We start from the raw sequence: 17,806 nt of genomic DNA, 5'->3' as shown, positions 1-17,806 counted from the left end.
ATTTTTCACCTAGTGTATATATATATTTTTTTTTCAAATCCTAGTGAATTCCTGAAGTCCTTAAATTAATTAAAATTAAATTTAAAAAAACGACAATGAAAGTGAAGTGGTACCTGTGGAGCATAAAAGTTTTCCTGAAGATTCTTGACATTCGGTAGCCTGTTTGAGGATCAAAATCTCTTTACAAGTGTCATAGGAGAACTTGCGGAGAAGTGAGCAGAATTGACGGAGCTACTGAAGGAGGTTTACTGACAGCCCATTCCTACAAGATATTGGACGGGGTTTATCATTGAAAACTTGGTGAGAAAGTTCTAATTTATCATATTTTATAACAGTAGACAACCATTTTTTATTAACGTATTGGTCAAGCAAATTGAAACATGTTTTTTTGTTGCATATTGACAATTTCTTTCCAATATGCGTTTTTGCCAGAAAAATGTCCAATATAATCCAAATCTATCCAAATTCACATTCCTGATATGTATGAGAGTACTGCCCCTCTTCGCATGTCAGTCCCATGTTGTTTTTGAAAGCGCCTACCTTTTGCACTATAACTCCAATTATTTTCAAAAAATTGTGTTCGCTTCATGCATACCCTTTTCGTGGCATATTGAGCTGTGAAATGAGGCGTGAAAGATATTAAATTTGTTTTACATGACCTCGTGAGAGACAAAAATATGATTCGCATTAGAAACGACATGGGACTGGCATGCGAAGAAGGGCAGAGTAGCCCAAGTGCTCAATTTTTTTTCTTAATAAGGGAGATATGTAGAGTAAAAATTGGATTGGACAGGAGTGCGTTTTGAAGTAGGGTATCGCGCCACTTGGGCGGTGGCTTCTATATTCATCTGTTTTCCAATATAACTCAGTCAATTTTAAACCAATTGACTTGAAATGTTGTACACGGGTAGATACTATATCTATCTCACTGCATTCCAAAAATTGTGTCAATTGGTTCAAATTTGACTGAGTTATAGCGGAAAACAGACGAGAATAGAGGCCACCGCCCAAGTGGCGCGATTCCCTATTCGAGGTCATATTGAATTGTTTTTTTTTTTCGGGTTCCAGATTGTTGGGAGTCTTTTAGAGTAAGAGTTGTTAATTCCAGAAGTTATGAAAATTTATTGATATGTCTAAAGGGTGACAAACTGTTGGAATATTTCTTTGCTTGAAAGCGATTTTATTGCTAGGATCATTTGTCAATTATTGCACATCACTATTTATGATATTTTGCTAATTTTTGTATTTTGTATGTTTTACTGAACCACTTGACACTTCTGTCGCAAAGCCAAAAACAAGCAGATGTGCTACTAGATAAATATCGGCCTGCTAGGATATGTAGCTTGTGATACCATTCATGTCTCAGGTTCAATACCTCCGCGGTATTGTGCTTCAACCGGCAACTGATAGGATGATGACTGTTATGGTGCTGCAATATTTGCGCAACACAGATAATGAAATGAAAGAGTTTATTCGGTGAGTTTTTTCCCTTACCGCATTTGGATGCTATTTTCATTATTTTATAAGTATCAGGCTTTTATCAGAGAAGTAATATAAAATTTGCGTTTGTTTATAAGTATACATATCCTTCATATTTTCTTTCATCATATTTGTACAGTTTGTCACCATGAGTGTCAACTTATAATATAACTTGAAAAATTACAAGCGAACTGTTCACGATTACGATGATGGTCACTCGCGACACTGACCCGTGGCACGCTCCGTGATATGTTCACTACGAAATAGTACAAACTGGAGGAATAAACTGTCCACACTCTATCGAAAACTGAATTGAAAATTGCGAGAAACTGCGACAACGACGGAGTGATTTGCAATCAATTTGGTTACTTCGGATTGACCGACCGACGGGCGAAACAAGAGAAACGTGTGTTTCGATTCGATTGCTTTATTTGACTGATTGTATGCGGCTCTGGGCGATCGGTCCGTTCGGCGATCGTACCCAGGGTGTATGTAGTTGTAGTGTATTGGGGTAGGATAATTACATACACCCTGGGTACGATCGCCGAACGGACCGATCGCCCAGAGCCGCATACAATCAGTCAAATAAAGCAATCGAATCGAAACACACGTTTCTCTTGTTTCGCCCGTCGGTCGATCAATCCGAAGTAACCAAATTGATTGCAAATCACTCCGTCGTTGTCGCAGTGTCTCGCAATTTTCAATTCAGTTTTCGATACAGTGTGGACAGTTTATTCCTCCAGTTTGTACTATTTCGTAGTGAACATATCACGGAGCGTGCCACGGGTCAGTGTCGCGAGTGACCATCATCGTAATCGTGAACATTTTGGTGCCGAAACCCGGGACAGTGAGTTGCAAATTTGTGCCATTGCACTAGTGTCGCGTCGTGGAAGGTTCCAGATAACCGCCATCGCGATTCAGACCGCGTTCAGAACACGTGTTCCAACGCAGTGCAGTGAAGTGAATTGTTCCCGTGGAAGATCTGTGGCCAAGCCAAGATCATTCATCGCTCCCGTCGGCTCCAGCAGCATCGGAGGATAGCAGCGCAACGTTGCACCGTGTACCCTTCCCAGCCACAGCAGTCAGCAGAATTAAATCGGTCAGGTAGAGTTTACCACCGATCCCAGGTGTTCAGGAGTAGCTCCCCTCGCAACCCTAACATGTTCCACAGTCTCGAAACCATAGTATTGCTATTGCGCTTAACAAAGATGTAGTCTAGGTAGTTTTTGGTGAGACCGAATCGACCCGCGATCGGTTATATTCGCGCGTATACTCACCACCCTGACCCTGGTGTATCGTTCCATATACACAGGGCAGTTAGTTAGCTCTCGATCGTGCGTGCATGAGCATTAAATTAAAATGCAATACAATTCTTTTGAGCCCCAATAAAAGTGTAGTTTTCTCGGAGTTAAGTAGAATAAAGTGTTTCGTTTGCCCACTATTAACCGCGTGTGTTCTGAGTGCAATTGAACGAATTCCGCTAAAGTGTCCGAACCAGGGTAGTCTCCAACGGTACCGGTAAGAACATTTTGGTCCTTCGAACCGGATTTAGGACCGGTGGACCGTTGGATCTGGAGACACCCGTGAAGATCGGACAAGCGAAACGCGTTGAACTCTGTGGACAGTAGTGCGCGGACAATAGCGAGTGAGTGGCGTTGGTACCGGCCATCGCGCAAAGTGATAATTAATCTGGCGCGGGTACCCGCCATCGAAGAAAGGCCTTGTGAAGAATTGAATTGGCCATTGTGGAAGTGAGTGACGAAGGAAGCCGCCATCGTCGACGGGTTAGAGCCTAGGAGCCGGCCATCGGGTTTCTGCAACAACGTTCGACGAGGGAAGGAGCAGTGACTGTTCGTTGACCCTACGTCCGGTACATCACTGATGCAGCAGCGCAGCAGGACTACACCAATCAACGGACGTAGGACGGGCATGAACCAGGCAAGAGGGAAGTAATTAATTACCGTGAGTAAAGAGGTCTGTGGTGGCATCATGCATGAGATGTGCGCCGAATTGATTATGGGTCATTTTTTAATAAATAAAGGTGTGATAAAATGGAAGTTTATCTTTCAATTGCATGCGATTATTGTCCTGGAATGTGGTTCTTGTGTCCTCTCGATTGACGGTCTTGGTTTCTGCTGGCGTTTTTTCTGGCTTGTTGTTCGCTCGGTTGGTTCCCCTGCTGCTGTCAACCATTGTTCGAAGTCGGTCTCTGTCACCCCGCGGGACGTTGAGGAATCGCGAATCGTAGAACAACGGCGGATTAGTGTTAACAGTGAGTGAAAGTGATTAAATCTGTACGCTTTGATGCTATTGATAGTTTGAACCAATCGCAGTGTGACTTTTATCGAACTTTGATGCTTTGTTGATTCAAACTTATCTGTGCAACACTTGAACTGACAATAGTGATATTTTGAAATTCGAACGTTGGAGAGTGAATAAGTGAAGATGGCAAGTGAGTTGAAAGAATTGAAGCGGCAAATGCGTCAACTGCAGAACACCTTCGACGGTGTACGGAATTTCGTCGATAGGTTCAAGAGAGAGAGAGGCACTATGTTCACATCGACACCAGACTGGAGATGTTGAAGGCGGCCATGGCGAAGTTCTATGAGCTCCGAAGAAGGATTGAAGAAGTGACTGAAGACATCGATGAGAAGTCCGTAGCGGAGTCCAATGAAAGTCTCGAGGAACAAGCTGCACAATTGGAGTTATTATCCGAACAACGCTGTAAGCAATCCTCGCAGGTGATGCTAGAAACTGAGGACGTGTACTGCGAACTGCGATCATCGTTGTTATCCCTCAAGGAACCGTCAAATTCGGGACCATCTACTGCAATCCAAGCGAATTCTTATGCGTCGCAGGTGGGCAAGCCAACGTCTACAGTAAAGCTTCCAGAACTGCGATTACCCAGCTTTGGAGGTCGTCTACGAGAATGGGTCACTTTTCGTGACATGTTTCAAAGCTTGATCCATCGCAACTAGCAGTTATCCGACATGGACAAGTTTAGCTACTTGCGATCCTCTCTGGTTGGCGAAGCGCTACAGGAAGTCGCAACCTTGGAGATGACATCGGCAAATTATGCGATTGCTTGGGATCTTCTACAGAAGCGCTACGAGAATAAAAAGCTGATAGTCAAGGCGCATTTGGATGCTCTCGTTGCTGTTGAACCGATGAAGCGCGAAAGCTATGACGCGCTTAATCATCTCATCATCGAATATGATCGTCATTTGCAGATGATGGGAAAGATTGGCGAGGAGACCGCTAACTGGAGCACAATACTGGTTCACATGGTGTGTTCCAGACTTGATCCCACTACACTCCGCCACTGGGAGACCCACCATTGCTCCAAGGACGTACCCAAGTACGACGACCTTATGACCTTTCTTCGGAATCAGTGCTCCGTACTACAATCAATCGCTCCAGAAAAATCTTCCCACACCGATATTCGCAAACCCAAGACGTCTGTGAGTAATCCAGCAGTGCAAACCTCCAACAATCGATGTCCTTTCTGTGGAGAAGCCCAGCATTCAGCCTTCAGGTGCCAGCGGTTCCTCAAATTGAAGGTTCAAGAACGATATGAGAAGGTGAAGAGATGTGGACTGTGTTTGAACTGCTTTTCTCCATCGCATCTTGTTCGTCTTTGCACGAGGAGTGTCTGTCGGCACTGCCAGCGGAAACACCATACGCTTCTTCATTTAGGAGCTTCAGAAGGCGGAGCAGCTGTATCGTCGCAGTCCGGTTCCTCCGTCCCACCCGAACAAACTCGAACACAAAGAGCGAATAACCAACAAACACAGCCACACGCCCAGAACCAAACAGCACCAAGTCAACACACAGGACCAAACACAAACTCATTCCCAATCGCAAGCACTAGTACACATCCACTACCCACCACAAATCGTACTCCCTCTCAACACACAAACTCACTGCCTGTTAGTATTCATACGCCCTCCCGTCAAGTACTTCTATCCACCGCCTTGGTGCGCATAGCAGATCAGTACGGAAATGTGCAACTTGCAAGAGCTCTGCTCGACTCGTGCTCCGAATACTGCTTCATTACCCGAGGCCTGTGTCAGAAGCTCAAGCTAGAAGGATCTTCGAATCACCTGTCTATCGCCGGTATTGGAGGATCGTCTGCTAAATCGACTAGAATGGTGAGCGCAACCGTCGCTCCACGGTCACTCAGAATATCACCGTATTCGGAAAACATCCAACTGCACGTTCTACCGAAACTGACTTCAGAGTTGCCAACTGAGTTCGTGAATGTACAACAGCTAGCGATTCCGGAACATCTTACGCTAGCCGATCCTACATTTTTTGAGCCTGGATCGATTGACCTAATCATCGGTGCAGAATATTACTACGATTTGCTGTCAGATGGAAGAATCAAGCTAGTAGATGATGGACCCACTCTTCAAGAAACCGTCTTCGGCTGGGTCGTCTCTGGACGTGTACCCGGATCTCCAATTGCTGTACCACGAACCGTTTCCTATCCTTGTACTGTTTCCGACCTGAACGAGCTACTCACGAAGTTTTGGGAACTCGAATCCTGCCACACTGGAGGCACGTTGTCAGTAGAGGAGTCAACGTGTGAAGAAATCTTCGAACGAACTACCATCCGAGACGAAACTGGCAGATTCGTAGTCACCCTACCGAAAAAGGAGGCTGTCATTCAGAAACTGGGAGACTCCAAGGCCAACGCTCTCAAACGATTCTACGGACTAGAGCGTCGGTTTGCAGCAAACGCTGCGTTGAAAGAAGCGTACTTCGAATTCATCAACGAATATAGGGCAATGGGTCACATGGAAGAAGTAGCAGAAGATGAGGAACCCGTATACTATCTACCGCATCACGCTGTGCTGAAGCCGGATAGCACGACGACAAAGCTTCGTGTCGTGTTCGACGCTTCGTGCCGCACGTCGTCCGGCGTATCGTTGAACGATGGGCTGATGGTAGGACCCGTCGTCCAAGACGACCTTCACTCCATCGCGTTGCGTTTCCGATTTTGGAGGTACGCAATAGTGGCAGACGTGGCGAAAATGTATAGAATGGTGAAGGTTTGCCCAGCTGACCACCTACTGCAGTGTATTCTCTGGAGACCGTCTTTCGATGATCCCGTTAAGGCGTATAAACTGACCACGGTTACCTACGGAACCAGCTCTGCGCCATACCTGGCAACGAAGTGCCTTCAACGACTGGGAACTGAGGGTGCAGCAACCCATCCAGCTGCTGCAAAAACGGTCAAGAAGGACTTCTACGTGGATGATGCGTTGAGCGGAACTGACGATTTGGAGGAAGGCAGATCTCTAGTGTCGGATTTGATTGATCTAACCAATTCAGCAGGCTTTATCTTGCGGAAGTGGAGTTCCAACAGCGCTGAATTGCTTTCCAACGTTCCAGTTGAGCTTCGGGACGAACGAATTTCATTTGAACTGGATTCGTCAACCTCCGCTGTGAAAACTCTTGGTCTGATATGGGAACCAGCTGCAGATATTTTTCGTTTCGCCGTACCCCAACTAGAATCGGATGCTCCTATCACCAAGAGAACCGTTTTGTCGGAATCAGCCAAGATTTTCGATCCATTAGGGCTAATCGGTCCGGTAGTTGTGCAGGCAAAGATATTCCTACAAACACTGTGGAAGCAGAAATGCGACTGGGACGACCTGCTGCCGGAAGAGCTACAGAATGCATGGATTGAGTTTCGGAGAAATCTGCTGGCCTTGGACACTCTTTCTGTGCCACGCTGGGTTTCATTTACGAAGGATTTAGTAACGGTAGAACTGCATGGATTTGCTGATGCTTCCAACGCTGCCTATGGAGCCTGCCTCTATTTGCGATGCATCACGGTTGACGGTACAATAACCGTCAGGCTCATCACTGCCAAGTCCAGGGTCGCACCTCTGGACGATTTGAAACGGAAGAAGAAGGTCCTTTCAACTCCACGTCTAGAACTTTCTGCAGCGCTTTTGTTGAGTCATTTGTATGAAAAGGTCTGCAGCAGTGTTCAGGTTCCATTCCAACCGTTTTTCTGGACCGACTCCACAATCGTGAAGTACTGGCTAGCTTCTCCACCTTCCCGCTGGCAAATTTTCGTGGCAAATCGAGTATCGAAGATCCAGCACATAACCAGCAACGGCGTATGGAACCATGTAGCCGGAGCAGACAATCCGGCGGACATAATCTCGCGTGGCATGATACCCGCGCAGTTGAAGTACGAAACGACATGGTTTGAAGGCCCTCTGTGGCTACGGCAGGATCGCTCAAGATGGCCTAGCAGTTCCGCTATCCCGGACGTCGAACACTCTCTTCTCGAGGAGCGATCTGTCGTCGAACTGCCAGCTCGTGTGAAGATTCCTAGCGAAATCTTTCTTCTCCGTTCCTCGTTCACCGATATCATCCGGATCGTAGCATGCATCCGGAGAATCATCCACAATGCAACTCCGAACAATCGCAATCACAGACTCACGGGCCCTATCAAGCTTCAAGAGCTGAACGAAGCGACGAACGTCCTAGATCGTTTAGCACAGGAAGACAGCTTTCCCGAGGAAGTTGCGGCTCTTTCTCGTGGCCGGGAGGTGAAGACTTTGTCCAAAATCCTTTCTCTTCATCCCATTTTGGTTGATAAAACGCTTCGCGTTGGTGGCCGGCTTGCTAACGCGCCAATCGCGGAGAGTCGAAAGCATCCTATGATACTCCACCACCACCATCCGTTCACCAAGCAGATTTTGCGGCACTACCACATCAAACACTTCCATGCTGGCCAACAACTTCTGGTGGCCTCCGTCAGAGAGAAATTCTGGCCCACAAACGCACGTGATCTGGCCCGCACGGTGTGTCATGTATGTGTAACGTGCTTCCGGAGCAAGCCCACCGTTCACGAGCAGCTAATGGCCGATCTCCCGTCGGTTCGAGTCAATCCTGCAGCCGTATTCCTTAAGGTTGGTGTAGATTTGTGTGGCCCATTCTACATCAAATATCCAGTCCGGCGCAGCGTAGCGGTGAAGTGCTTCGTAGCAATTTTCGTTTGTCTGGCAACGAAGGCTGTGCACATGGAGGTTGTTGCGGACTTGTCGACTCAAGCTTTCTTGGCGGCCTTCAGACGATTTGTTGCAGTTAGAGGAAAGCCGCAGGTGGTCATGTGCGACAATGCCACCAATTTCGTAGGAGCCAACAGAGAATTGGAGGAGTTGCGTCTCCAGTTCCTCGATCAGTAGTTTCAACATACCGTGGTCCGCACAGCTGAAGATGAAGGAATTCAGTTCGAGTTCATACCGGCACGCTCTCCCAATTTCGGTGGACTCTGGGAGGCGGCGGTCAAGTCGTTTAAGGGACATTTTCGGAAGATCGTCGGTAATCAGCAGTTAAGCTACGACGAGTTGCACACCATTGTTCAGCAAGTGGCCGCAATACTAAATTCGCGCCCACTGACTCCACTTAGCAACGACCCTAACGACTATGCTGCCCTAACCCCGGGACACTTTCTGGTTGGAAGACCCTTGACAGCGGTGCCAGAACCCGATTTGCAGGAGATACCTGAAAATCGGTTGGCAGTCTGGCAGCGATCGCAAGAATTTGTGCAAAGACTCTGGCGGAAATGGAAGACGCACTATCTTTCAGACTTGCATAATAGGACCAAATGGACGAGAAAACGCGACAATATCAAGATCGGCACCATGGTATTGGTGAAGGAGGACAATTTGCCTCCACAACGGTGGAAGTTGGGGCGAGTCACCGAAATCTACGCCGGCTCGGATGGAAACGTCCGAGTAGTAAACGTTCGCACCAAGGACGGGATCTTCAAGCGAGGTATCTCCAAGATCTGCGTTCTCCCTATCAAGGATAATGCATCCACAGACGAAGAGCAGTAGTCTCTTCCATCGTTAGTGCTTCGGCACTGCGGGGGTCTTCACCATGAAGGCCTCCGCTTTCCAGTTAAGTAGTTGTATAATTAAATATTTCAAAAAGCTCATGGAATGTTTATCCCCCATAGCCACCGGCGTTTCCTACGGGGACGCCCGTCACCATGAAGACGTCGCGTCGTTCTCTGGTCCAAGCTGTTCCAATCCGTCAATCACACTGTGATTCGTCATGTAATCGTCCGGCATGCCCTATCCATGATGTCCATATCGTCCGTCCAATCATCAATAGCTCGTTGTGACATCAATTTGTTTTAACCATGAACTAACCACTCTCGCTGAAAGGTCATAGCGCATCCACCGTTCAACCAACGTCAATTCCCACGAGCAACTGGTACCATTGCTCGGCATCGCTGCATTCGCAATCAACAAGTCGTCCACTAGGCCTGATCAACCCGACCGGAGGACTATCGTTGTCGTCGCAGCATCGTATCATCGTAGACCGCTACTGACCAACCCAAACCCCTCGAAGCGACACTCCGGTTGTCGTCATCGGTGCCTGGGGCACCCGCGGAGGCCAGGAGGCCTCCGCTTCAGGCAAGTTCTGTTCTAGTTCATAAATTCAAGGTAAAAAGCACCCGTTCATTTCTAGCGTCGATTGATGTCACCTTTCCACCCGAGGACGAAGGACACCGTCAGCGAAGCCACCCACTATTAGAAACGGTATGGTTCGACCGTGCCGCGAGAACGGCTGTGTACGCAGCGTAGAATCTATCAATCCATCCATCGAAGTCATCACTCCAAGCCAAAAGGAACCAAAATTCGTCGCCGTCGTCGTTGTCGTACATCAGAATCCAATAGCCGCCACCATCAACATCGTCAGGACGTAGTCCCATCCAGCGTAAAACATCAACCGCCCGGCAGTGGCATCAACACTAGCCAGGTCATCGTTCTCCAGTTCAACAATGCCGAAAGTGATAGTATATAAGATGTACAAAATCAAAACAAACTAGCAGATAGCAGGTAGCAGGTAGTAATGAACAGTCGGGATTCAGTTAGGTACACTACAGTGTCGGCCGAAACAACTAGCCTAGGTTTTGATTGAAATCCCTATGATTTCAAGGCGGCCGGCATGTTCAGGAGTAGCTCCCCTCGCAACCCTAACATGTTCCACAGTCTCGAAACCATAGTACTCTCGCTCACCCTTATCGATTCGTTATTGCTATTGCGCTTAACAAAGATGTAGTCTAGGTAGTTTTTGGTGAGACCACCACCCTGACCCTGGTGTATCGTTCCATATACACAGGGCAGTTAGTTAGCTCTCGATCGTGCGTGCATGAGCATTAAATTAAAATGCAATACAATTCTTTTGAGCCCCAATAAAAGTGTAGTTTTCTCGGAGTTAAGTAGAATAAAGTGTTTCGTTTGCCCACTATTAACCGCGTGTGTTCTGAGTGCAATTGAACGAATTCCGCTAAAGTGTCCGAACCAGGGTAGTCTCCAACGGTACCGGTAAGAACACCAGGTACGTGCCCTTTCTGGTGGTGGTGATCTATTTAATTATGCCGGTGAAGAAGGCAAGCAAGGCCAGCTTAGCTACAAAGCTGAAGCTTTTACATCGTCGTCGCTCGAACATTTTGGGCTCGGCGATGATGGTGAATGAGTTCAACCGAACGTATGAGCCCGCTCGTCAAAACCAATTAGCCACTCAAATTGCGCTTTTGGATGAGTTGTGGCGTGATTTTCTCTCCACCCAGGAGGAAATCGAAATTTTGGAGGACAGTGAGGAACATTTTTCCGAAGAGAGGCGAGATTTTCAACTGTTGTACCTCGATCTGAAGGGGTCGTTGCAGAGCAAGCTTCCCGCTGTCCCTCCGGCCCCACCCGCACAGCCTCGCGCACCGTCTTCGGTTTGCGCCCTACCGGCCCAGCCAATAACCAACGTTCGGCTGCCGGAGATTAAAATTCCAAATTTTGGAGGCAAGATTGACGATTGGGTACCATTTCGCGATCTTTTCGTCTCGTTGATTCATTCCAATCAACAGTTGACGGCAGTGCAAAAGATGCACTATTTGCGAGCATCGTTGACGGACGAAGCAGCTCGTATTGTATCCACACTTGAGATTTCCGCCGATGATTATCAAGTTTCGTGGAACCTTTTGAAGGATCGCTTTGAGAATCCAAACTTGCTCATCAAGCGACACATGTCGGCATTATTGGCGATCAGTCCCATAAAGAAGGAGTCTGCTTCAGGACTGTCGGAGCTGGCCGACAGCTTCGATCGCCATGTGCAGTTGCTGAACAAGCTTGAAACAGTGGAGGAACACTGGAACTCGTTCCTCGTTGAGCGATTGAGCAGTTGCCTGGACCATGGCTCATTGCGGGAGTGGGAAACCCATTTAGACGATGGCCAGAGACCCACATACAAGCAACTTGTCGACTTTATTCATAAAAGATCGCGAATAATCACTACATTAATGCTCTCCCACACTACCAGTACCCAATCCGAATCTAAACCGTCAAAACCACGCCTCACAGCCCACGTCGCTTCTGAGAACGTGAAGAAGTGCCCTCACTGTAAGCAAGCCCATCTCCTGTTTCAGTGCAGCGGTTTCCAATCTCTCGTTCCACAACAACGTTTCGAATTCGTCAAGAAGCACGGGCTCTGCATAAACTGCTTGAAGGGTGCACACCTGGCGAAGGATTGCTCCAGCGGTTCCTGCAAGCAGTGCTCCAAGAAACATCATTCACTGCTGCACCTCCCGCCGATTTCGTCTGCTTCGGTTCCTGGTGCACCAGCAGCAGCTCCCAACCAATCTGTACCAGTTGCAATTGGTCAATCCGCTGAAGCAATCGGTTCGCGTTCGTACCAAGTATCGCCACGCGACGCTAACGCCGCCGTACGTCCACCGTCGGCAATTTCCGGTGCATCACCACTCGCGAGCTCGTCGTTCCGTACATTTCCGCAATCGTATTCGGTCGGTATTCCCCCCACCACTCCGTCGGTCGATTCTCTCGTCGAAACAAATTCGCCTCCCTCCACCTCCTGTGCTGAAGTGACTCAACATTCTCGTCAGAATACGGTCGTGCTATCGACAGCCGTTATTAAAGTGAAAGATGCCGCCAATAACGACCATTTCGCTAGGGCGCTCTTGGACAGTGGCTCCCAACCCAGCTTCATCAGCGAATCACTCTGTCAGAAGCTCCGTCTGAAGCGTTTCAAGATCAACTCGCCTGTCAGTGGGATAGGCCAATCCACCGTGAACGTCCACTTCGGTGTAACGCTTTCGCTCGCTTCACGCTTCGGAGATCATCGCTTTACTCTGGACTGCCTGGTACTTCCAAAGCTAACGGTGTCGCTACCCAGCCACCACATCAACGTCTCTCGTTGGCAAATTCCTCGCAATCTTCCGATGGCGGATCCCCAGTTTAACATCAGCCAGACATCATTATCGGAGCTGAACTGTTCTTCTCGTTGCTAGAACATCAGCAAATCTCTCTCGCCGCTGGATGTCCGCTACTACAGAAAACCGTATTTGGATACATCGTATGCGGGAAGATATCGGATCCAGCTCTCGATCCACCGGCAGCCCAGACCAGTCACATCTGCACTGACGACCTGCTCGACAAGCAACTCGAACGATTTTGGGAAGTCGACAACTTCGACGTCGGAAGATCCTACACTCCCGACGAACAACGCTGCGAAGATCATTTCCAACAAACCGTTGGACGAGATACAGACGGGAGATACATCGTCCGTCTACCGCTGCGAGAAGACATGTTGCCAATGCTCGGCGACTCCTACCAGCTCGCATTTCGTCGCCTCCAGTCTATGGAGAAGAAGTTCGCTGTCGATGTAGGTCTCCGTATCGCCTACCACGAGTTCCTGGAGGAGTACGAAAGTCTGGGGCACATGGAGGAGGTGAATCCGCGCGCGTCGCGTAGCCCGCAGTTTTTCCTACCCCACCATGCCATCCACCGGCCTGAGAGTTCCACCACGAAGACACGAGTAGTATTTGATGGATCCTGTCGAAGTTCTACCAGCTTATCACTCAACGAAGTTCTGTTTGTTGGGCCAACAGTGCAGCCAGCTCTGTACTCTACCGTCATCAATATCTGTCTTCCTCGGTACGCCGTCACCGCTGACGCCGAGAAGATGTTTCGACAGATCTGGGTGCACCCGGATGACCGGAAGTATCAGCAAATACTCTTCCGGAAAGATCCATCAGAACCAGTTCGCATCTACCAGTTGAAGACAGTCACCTACGGTCTCGCTAGCTCGCCGTTCCACGCTACTCGTGTGCTCAACCAGTTGGCCACTGACGAAGGAGAACGTTTTCCATTGGCGGTTCCTGTCATCAAGAAGGGAACGTACGTAGACGATGTCCTCACCGGCGACGACGACCAAGTCAAGCTTGCCGAAACTTGTCGCCAATTGATGGAGATGCTACACCAAGCAGGCTTCGTTCTACGTAAATGGGCCACCAACAATACCGCCGTTCTCGCCAGCGTTCCTCGTCAGTTGTGGGAAACCAAACCAGAACTAGAAATCGATCGCTCCCCTACTGTGAAGACATTGGGACTTCTCTGGTTTCCACAGTCGGATACATTCCAGTTCAAGATTCCAGCTCTGTCGCCGCTGGATGTCGCAACAAAACGCCTCGTCGTATCCGAGATGTCGCAACTGTTTGATCCGCTCGGCCTTCTGGGACCCGTAGTGATGAAAGCTAAGATGTTCGTTCAAGTGCTTTGGGCAGAACACCGGTCGTGGGACGACCAACTGTCCGAAGAACACTCCAGCTGGTGGACAATCTACCGCTCAGAGCTCAATCAGCTACAGGCACTCTCCGTGCCGCGCAGAGTCGTGCAAAACCGCCATTACAGTCTGCATTGCTTCTGCGACGCCTCGAAAGCAGCATACGGTTGCTGTATCTACATCGTTTCCCGTGACGAGCTCGGACTGTCCCATAGCCATCTGCTGACAGCCAAGTCACGTGTTGCTCCACTACGTGGACAATCCATCCCTCGCCTGGAGTTGTGCGCCGCGCTACTCGGCAGCCAGCTTGCCGACAATCTCCGGCAAACAACGGATTTCGTCGAACCTCCAACGTTTTGGGTTGATTCCAGTATCGTGCTTCACTGGATCAAGTCGCAGTCAAATGTGTGGAAGGTTTTCGTCTCAAACCGGATCGCAGAGATCCAACGCCTTACCAAGGACTGCAAGTGGAGACACGTTCCGTCGGAAATGAATCCAGCAGACCGGATTTCCCGAGGGATGATGGCAAGTCAGATCTCGAAGGACGATTTGTGGTGGCATGGACCGAGTTTCCTCAAAGAACCCGTCGACAGTTGGCCCGAGTGTGTGGTTTCGATCCCGGATCTTCCGGATTTGCAGCAGGAAGCCTGCCCAGTCATCGCTCTGCACAGTGCTACCGTCGACCAAACACTGTGCGAACGATTCACGGACTTATTCAAGCTAATCCGTGTCGTAGCACGATGCTACCGATTTTTCAACAATTCAAGGCTCCCGCGGAGCGACCGCACCATTGGTACACTGACCCCAGAGGAAGGTGAGCATGCGCTCAAGATTCTCGTACGACAAGTTCAGTTAGCGTCCTTCCCAGCTGAAGTTCACCACTACCGTAGCGCTCAAAGCATTCCATCCGTATCTGCAACATCGAAATCGCCACTCAAGGACTTGCAGTTGTTCATGGATCAGTTCGGTTTGCTCAGACTCTGTGGACGATTAGCAAATATGAAAGCACCGTACGACACTCGTTACCCGATCACCGTCTCAGTTGGCTCATCGCCCGATCCAGTCACATCCGAACACTTCACGGCGGTCCAACGCTTACGCTCGCTACGATTCGTCAACGATTTTGGCCAGTCCGGGGTCGACAGCTAGCAAGAAAGGTGGTACGTCAGTGCGTAACATGTTTCCGTTGCCAGCCACGGCTAGCACAGCAGATCATGGCACCCCTTCCATCCGTTCGTGTGTCACCTGCTAGACCGTTTATACACTCCGGGATGGATTACTGTGGGCCGTTTCTCGTACGTCCGTTCAGTGGTCGGGGCGCGTCGGTTAAGATCTACGTCGGTCTGTTCGTATGTCTCGTGGTGAAAGCCGTGCATCTCGAATTCGTCGCCGATCTGTCGTCCGCCGCCTGCATAAACGCCGTTAAGCGTTTCGGGTTCATCTTGCAATTGTGGTTCGTTTTGGTAATCAAGGTTCAGAGATAAATAAATTTTAGTATTGCAGACTACATCCCAAATTGGACTATCACACTTTTTATGGTACCCCTAAAAAGTGTGATAAAAGTGCACATTAGAGTGGGTCATCGTTTATATGGAAAAGTGAAAAATTTAATGGTATCCCATCAGATCAAAGCTTTTTTGATCCCATTTCAGGACCCAAATAAGTGTGCAAAATTTGGGCACGATCGGTTATGTCTGCGTTTTGCGCATCGCGTTTGAAGTTTGTATGGGGTTTTACATGGGAAAACACACTTTTTTGCATTTCTCTCATAACAAGCTCGAATTTTTCTAAAACCGTGTAACCGTTAAAGTGAAAACATAGCCTAAGCTGTCCTGAAAAACTTTGTCGAAGACGGCGAAGTGATCTGATGCTTATGAAAAAAGTTATAGCGTTGGCATTGCTTGGTGAAACATCATGATTTTGTTGCTATTGTTATTCCTTTACATGTTAAAACATAAACACATGCATGCAGTTCGTTGGTTATAACTATTTTCACAAGCATTGGATCGCTTTGCGGTCTTCAACAAAGTTCTTCAGAACATCCTAGGCTATCATTTTACGGTATTGGTTAAAAAGTTTCAGACAAACTTTTTCAACTTATGGCTAAAATGAAAAAAAGTATGTTTTCCCATACAAAATCCCATACAAATTTCAATTGCAATGCGCAAAGTGTAGACGCAACCGATCGTGCTCAAATTTTGCACAGATACTCAGGACCCGAAACGGAACCAAAAAAGCTTTGATCTGAGAAAACGCTTCCGATGACCCACACTAGTGCACATTTGCCTCGGATCGTCTCGACGTCTTCGGGGCACTTATTCCTCCATTTACAAGGAATAAGTGCACCGAAGACCTTAATTCGATCCGACGTATCCCTGCGCAGTAATCACACTTTGAAGGTGTGTGCACACTATTGTGTCAGCCCAATTTGGGGTGCAGTCAGCAATATATGCAATGACTTTTTGAAATGATCATATCAAATATTTTTGAAAAATTGCATATTTGCGGCAATTTTCTATTTTTTGTTGATTTTTTATACAGGCTTATTTTTCTGTACGTTTGGGGAAGGGATAATCATACTTTTTCTCGTTTCAGAGAGCGAGTAATGGCGCTTAAACCTACACACTTAGAAAAAATGACGGATAACGGTAAAATTTTACCGTAATCTCAACAGCTGAACGTACGGTAAAAAGTTCGGTGATTTTTCAAACCACCGAACGTACTGTGAATCTCAGGAAAATGCATCTGTCAAAATTACCGGAACGTTCGGTACTTTACACAAATTTACCGTAAAAATCGCAGAACGTTCGGTATGTTTGTTTACGAATGAAATCTCAATATCACTGAGCGTACGGTAAATTTTACAAATTTACGGCGATTTTATGCGAGCACAAAAACAACAATATTTTCATAAAAAACGTCGATGATGGGATTGAATACATGACCTTCTGATCAGGAACCACACTTGCTGCCACTGCACAAGAGAGTCTGGCTTGGAGATGATGCGCAAATTCTAATAGAACTGATACTCAAAGCTGCCGGCGTGGCTGTCAAACGCATTTTTCAGTAGTACGGTAAAATAGTCCCATCACCGATCTGTTCGGTAAAATATTCACAGGTCTCCTGTAAATTTGCCTGATTTCACCGGTCCTTCGGTGATTTCTTAGATTTCACCGATTTTCTCCTGCAATTTCATCGATTTCGCCGTAATACTGTAGTTTGCTTGTTTACAGACCAGTTTCGGTGATTTTTTTCACCGAATACTGTAATTTATTCTAAGTGTGTAGGCTTTGTAGCCAGGACACATGGAGAAATGCCTGTGCCCCATCCCAGGAGAAGAGACGCCAACTATAACGGAGTGTGCATTAACCTTCTAAGCAGCACCACTCCCAACGATTTTATGCTCATACACTGTTCCCCTAAAACGAAACGGTTGGTACGGTTGTCCCCGTTTCTTCCTTAATTCAATTCAAAAAGGTTTGTCAATCATGTTATTCATAAGTGGATAACCTGATTGCCTTAAGTTTTTGAATTATCTTTCCATCCATTAGTCTGCACAGTGGGCCTGGCCGTTTTAATATTTGTGTCACATCTCAGATGTGCTGCAAATATTAATGCTGGCAAGAAAATATCAGAAGCAATTTCGATATTTCCAGGATGCTTTTCAATACTGGCTGTGCAAGCACTAGAATATAATAGAATAGAAAGTAAAGAAATT

At 47.6% G+C, this 17,806-nt stretch overlaps 3 protein-coding genes across 3 annotated transcripts; all 3 read left to right on the top strand.

Moving 5' to 3' along the window:
- Positions 1-2,073: 2,073 nt before the first annotated feature.
- Positions 2,074-12,826, top strand: LOC134285341 (uncharacterized). Its single transcript, XM_062845919.1, has 2 exons — positions 2,074-2,606; positions 10,858-12,826. The coding sequence occupies exon 2, from the start codon at positions 10,895-10,897 to the stop codon at positions 12,812-12,814; it is 1,920 nt and encodes a 639-aa protein (XP_062701903.1). The 5' UTR covers positions 2,074-2,606; positions 10,858-10,894; the 3' UTR covers positions 12,815-12,826.
- On the top strand, positions 4,470-9,344 carry LOC134290129 (uncharacterized). The gene is made up of 2 exons (XM_062857170.1): positions 4,470-8,667; positions 8,716-9,344. The coding sequence occupies exons 1-2, from the start codon at positions 4,470-4,472 to the stop codon at positions 9,342-9,344; spliced, it is 4,827 nt and encodes a 1,608-aa protein (XP_062713154.1).
- Positions 12,827-12,842: 16 nt separating the features above from the next.
- On the top strand, positions 12,843-15,237 carry LOC134290124 (uncharacterized). Its single transcript, XM_062857162.1, has 2 exons — positions 12,843-12,864; positions 12,923-15,237. The coding sequence occupies exons 1-2, from the start codon at positions 12,843-12,845 to the stop codon at positions 15,235-15,237; spliced, it is 2,337 nt and encodes a 778-aa protein (XP_062713146.1).
- The last annotated feature ends 2,569 nt before the right edge of the window (positions 15,238-17,806 follow it).

This window comes from Aedes albopictus, chromosome 1 (assembly GCF_035046485.1).
Source record: "Aedes albopictus strain Foshan chromosome 1, AalbF5, whole genome shotgun sequence".
Classification (NCBI taxonomy): domain Eukaryota; kingdom Metazoa; phylum Arthropoda; class Insecta; order Diptera; family Culicidae; genus Aedes; species Aedes albopictus.
This window is presented reverse-complemented; position numbering and strand designations above follow the sequence as displayed.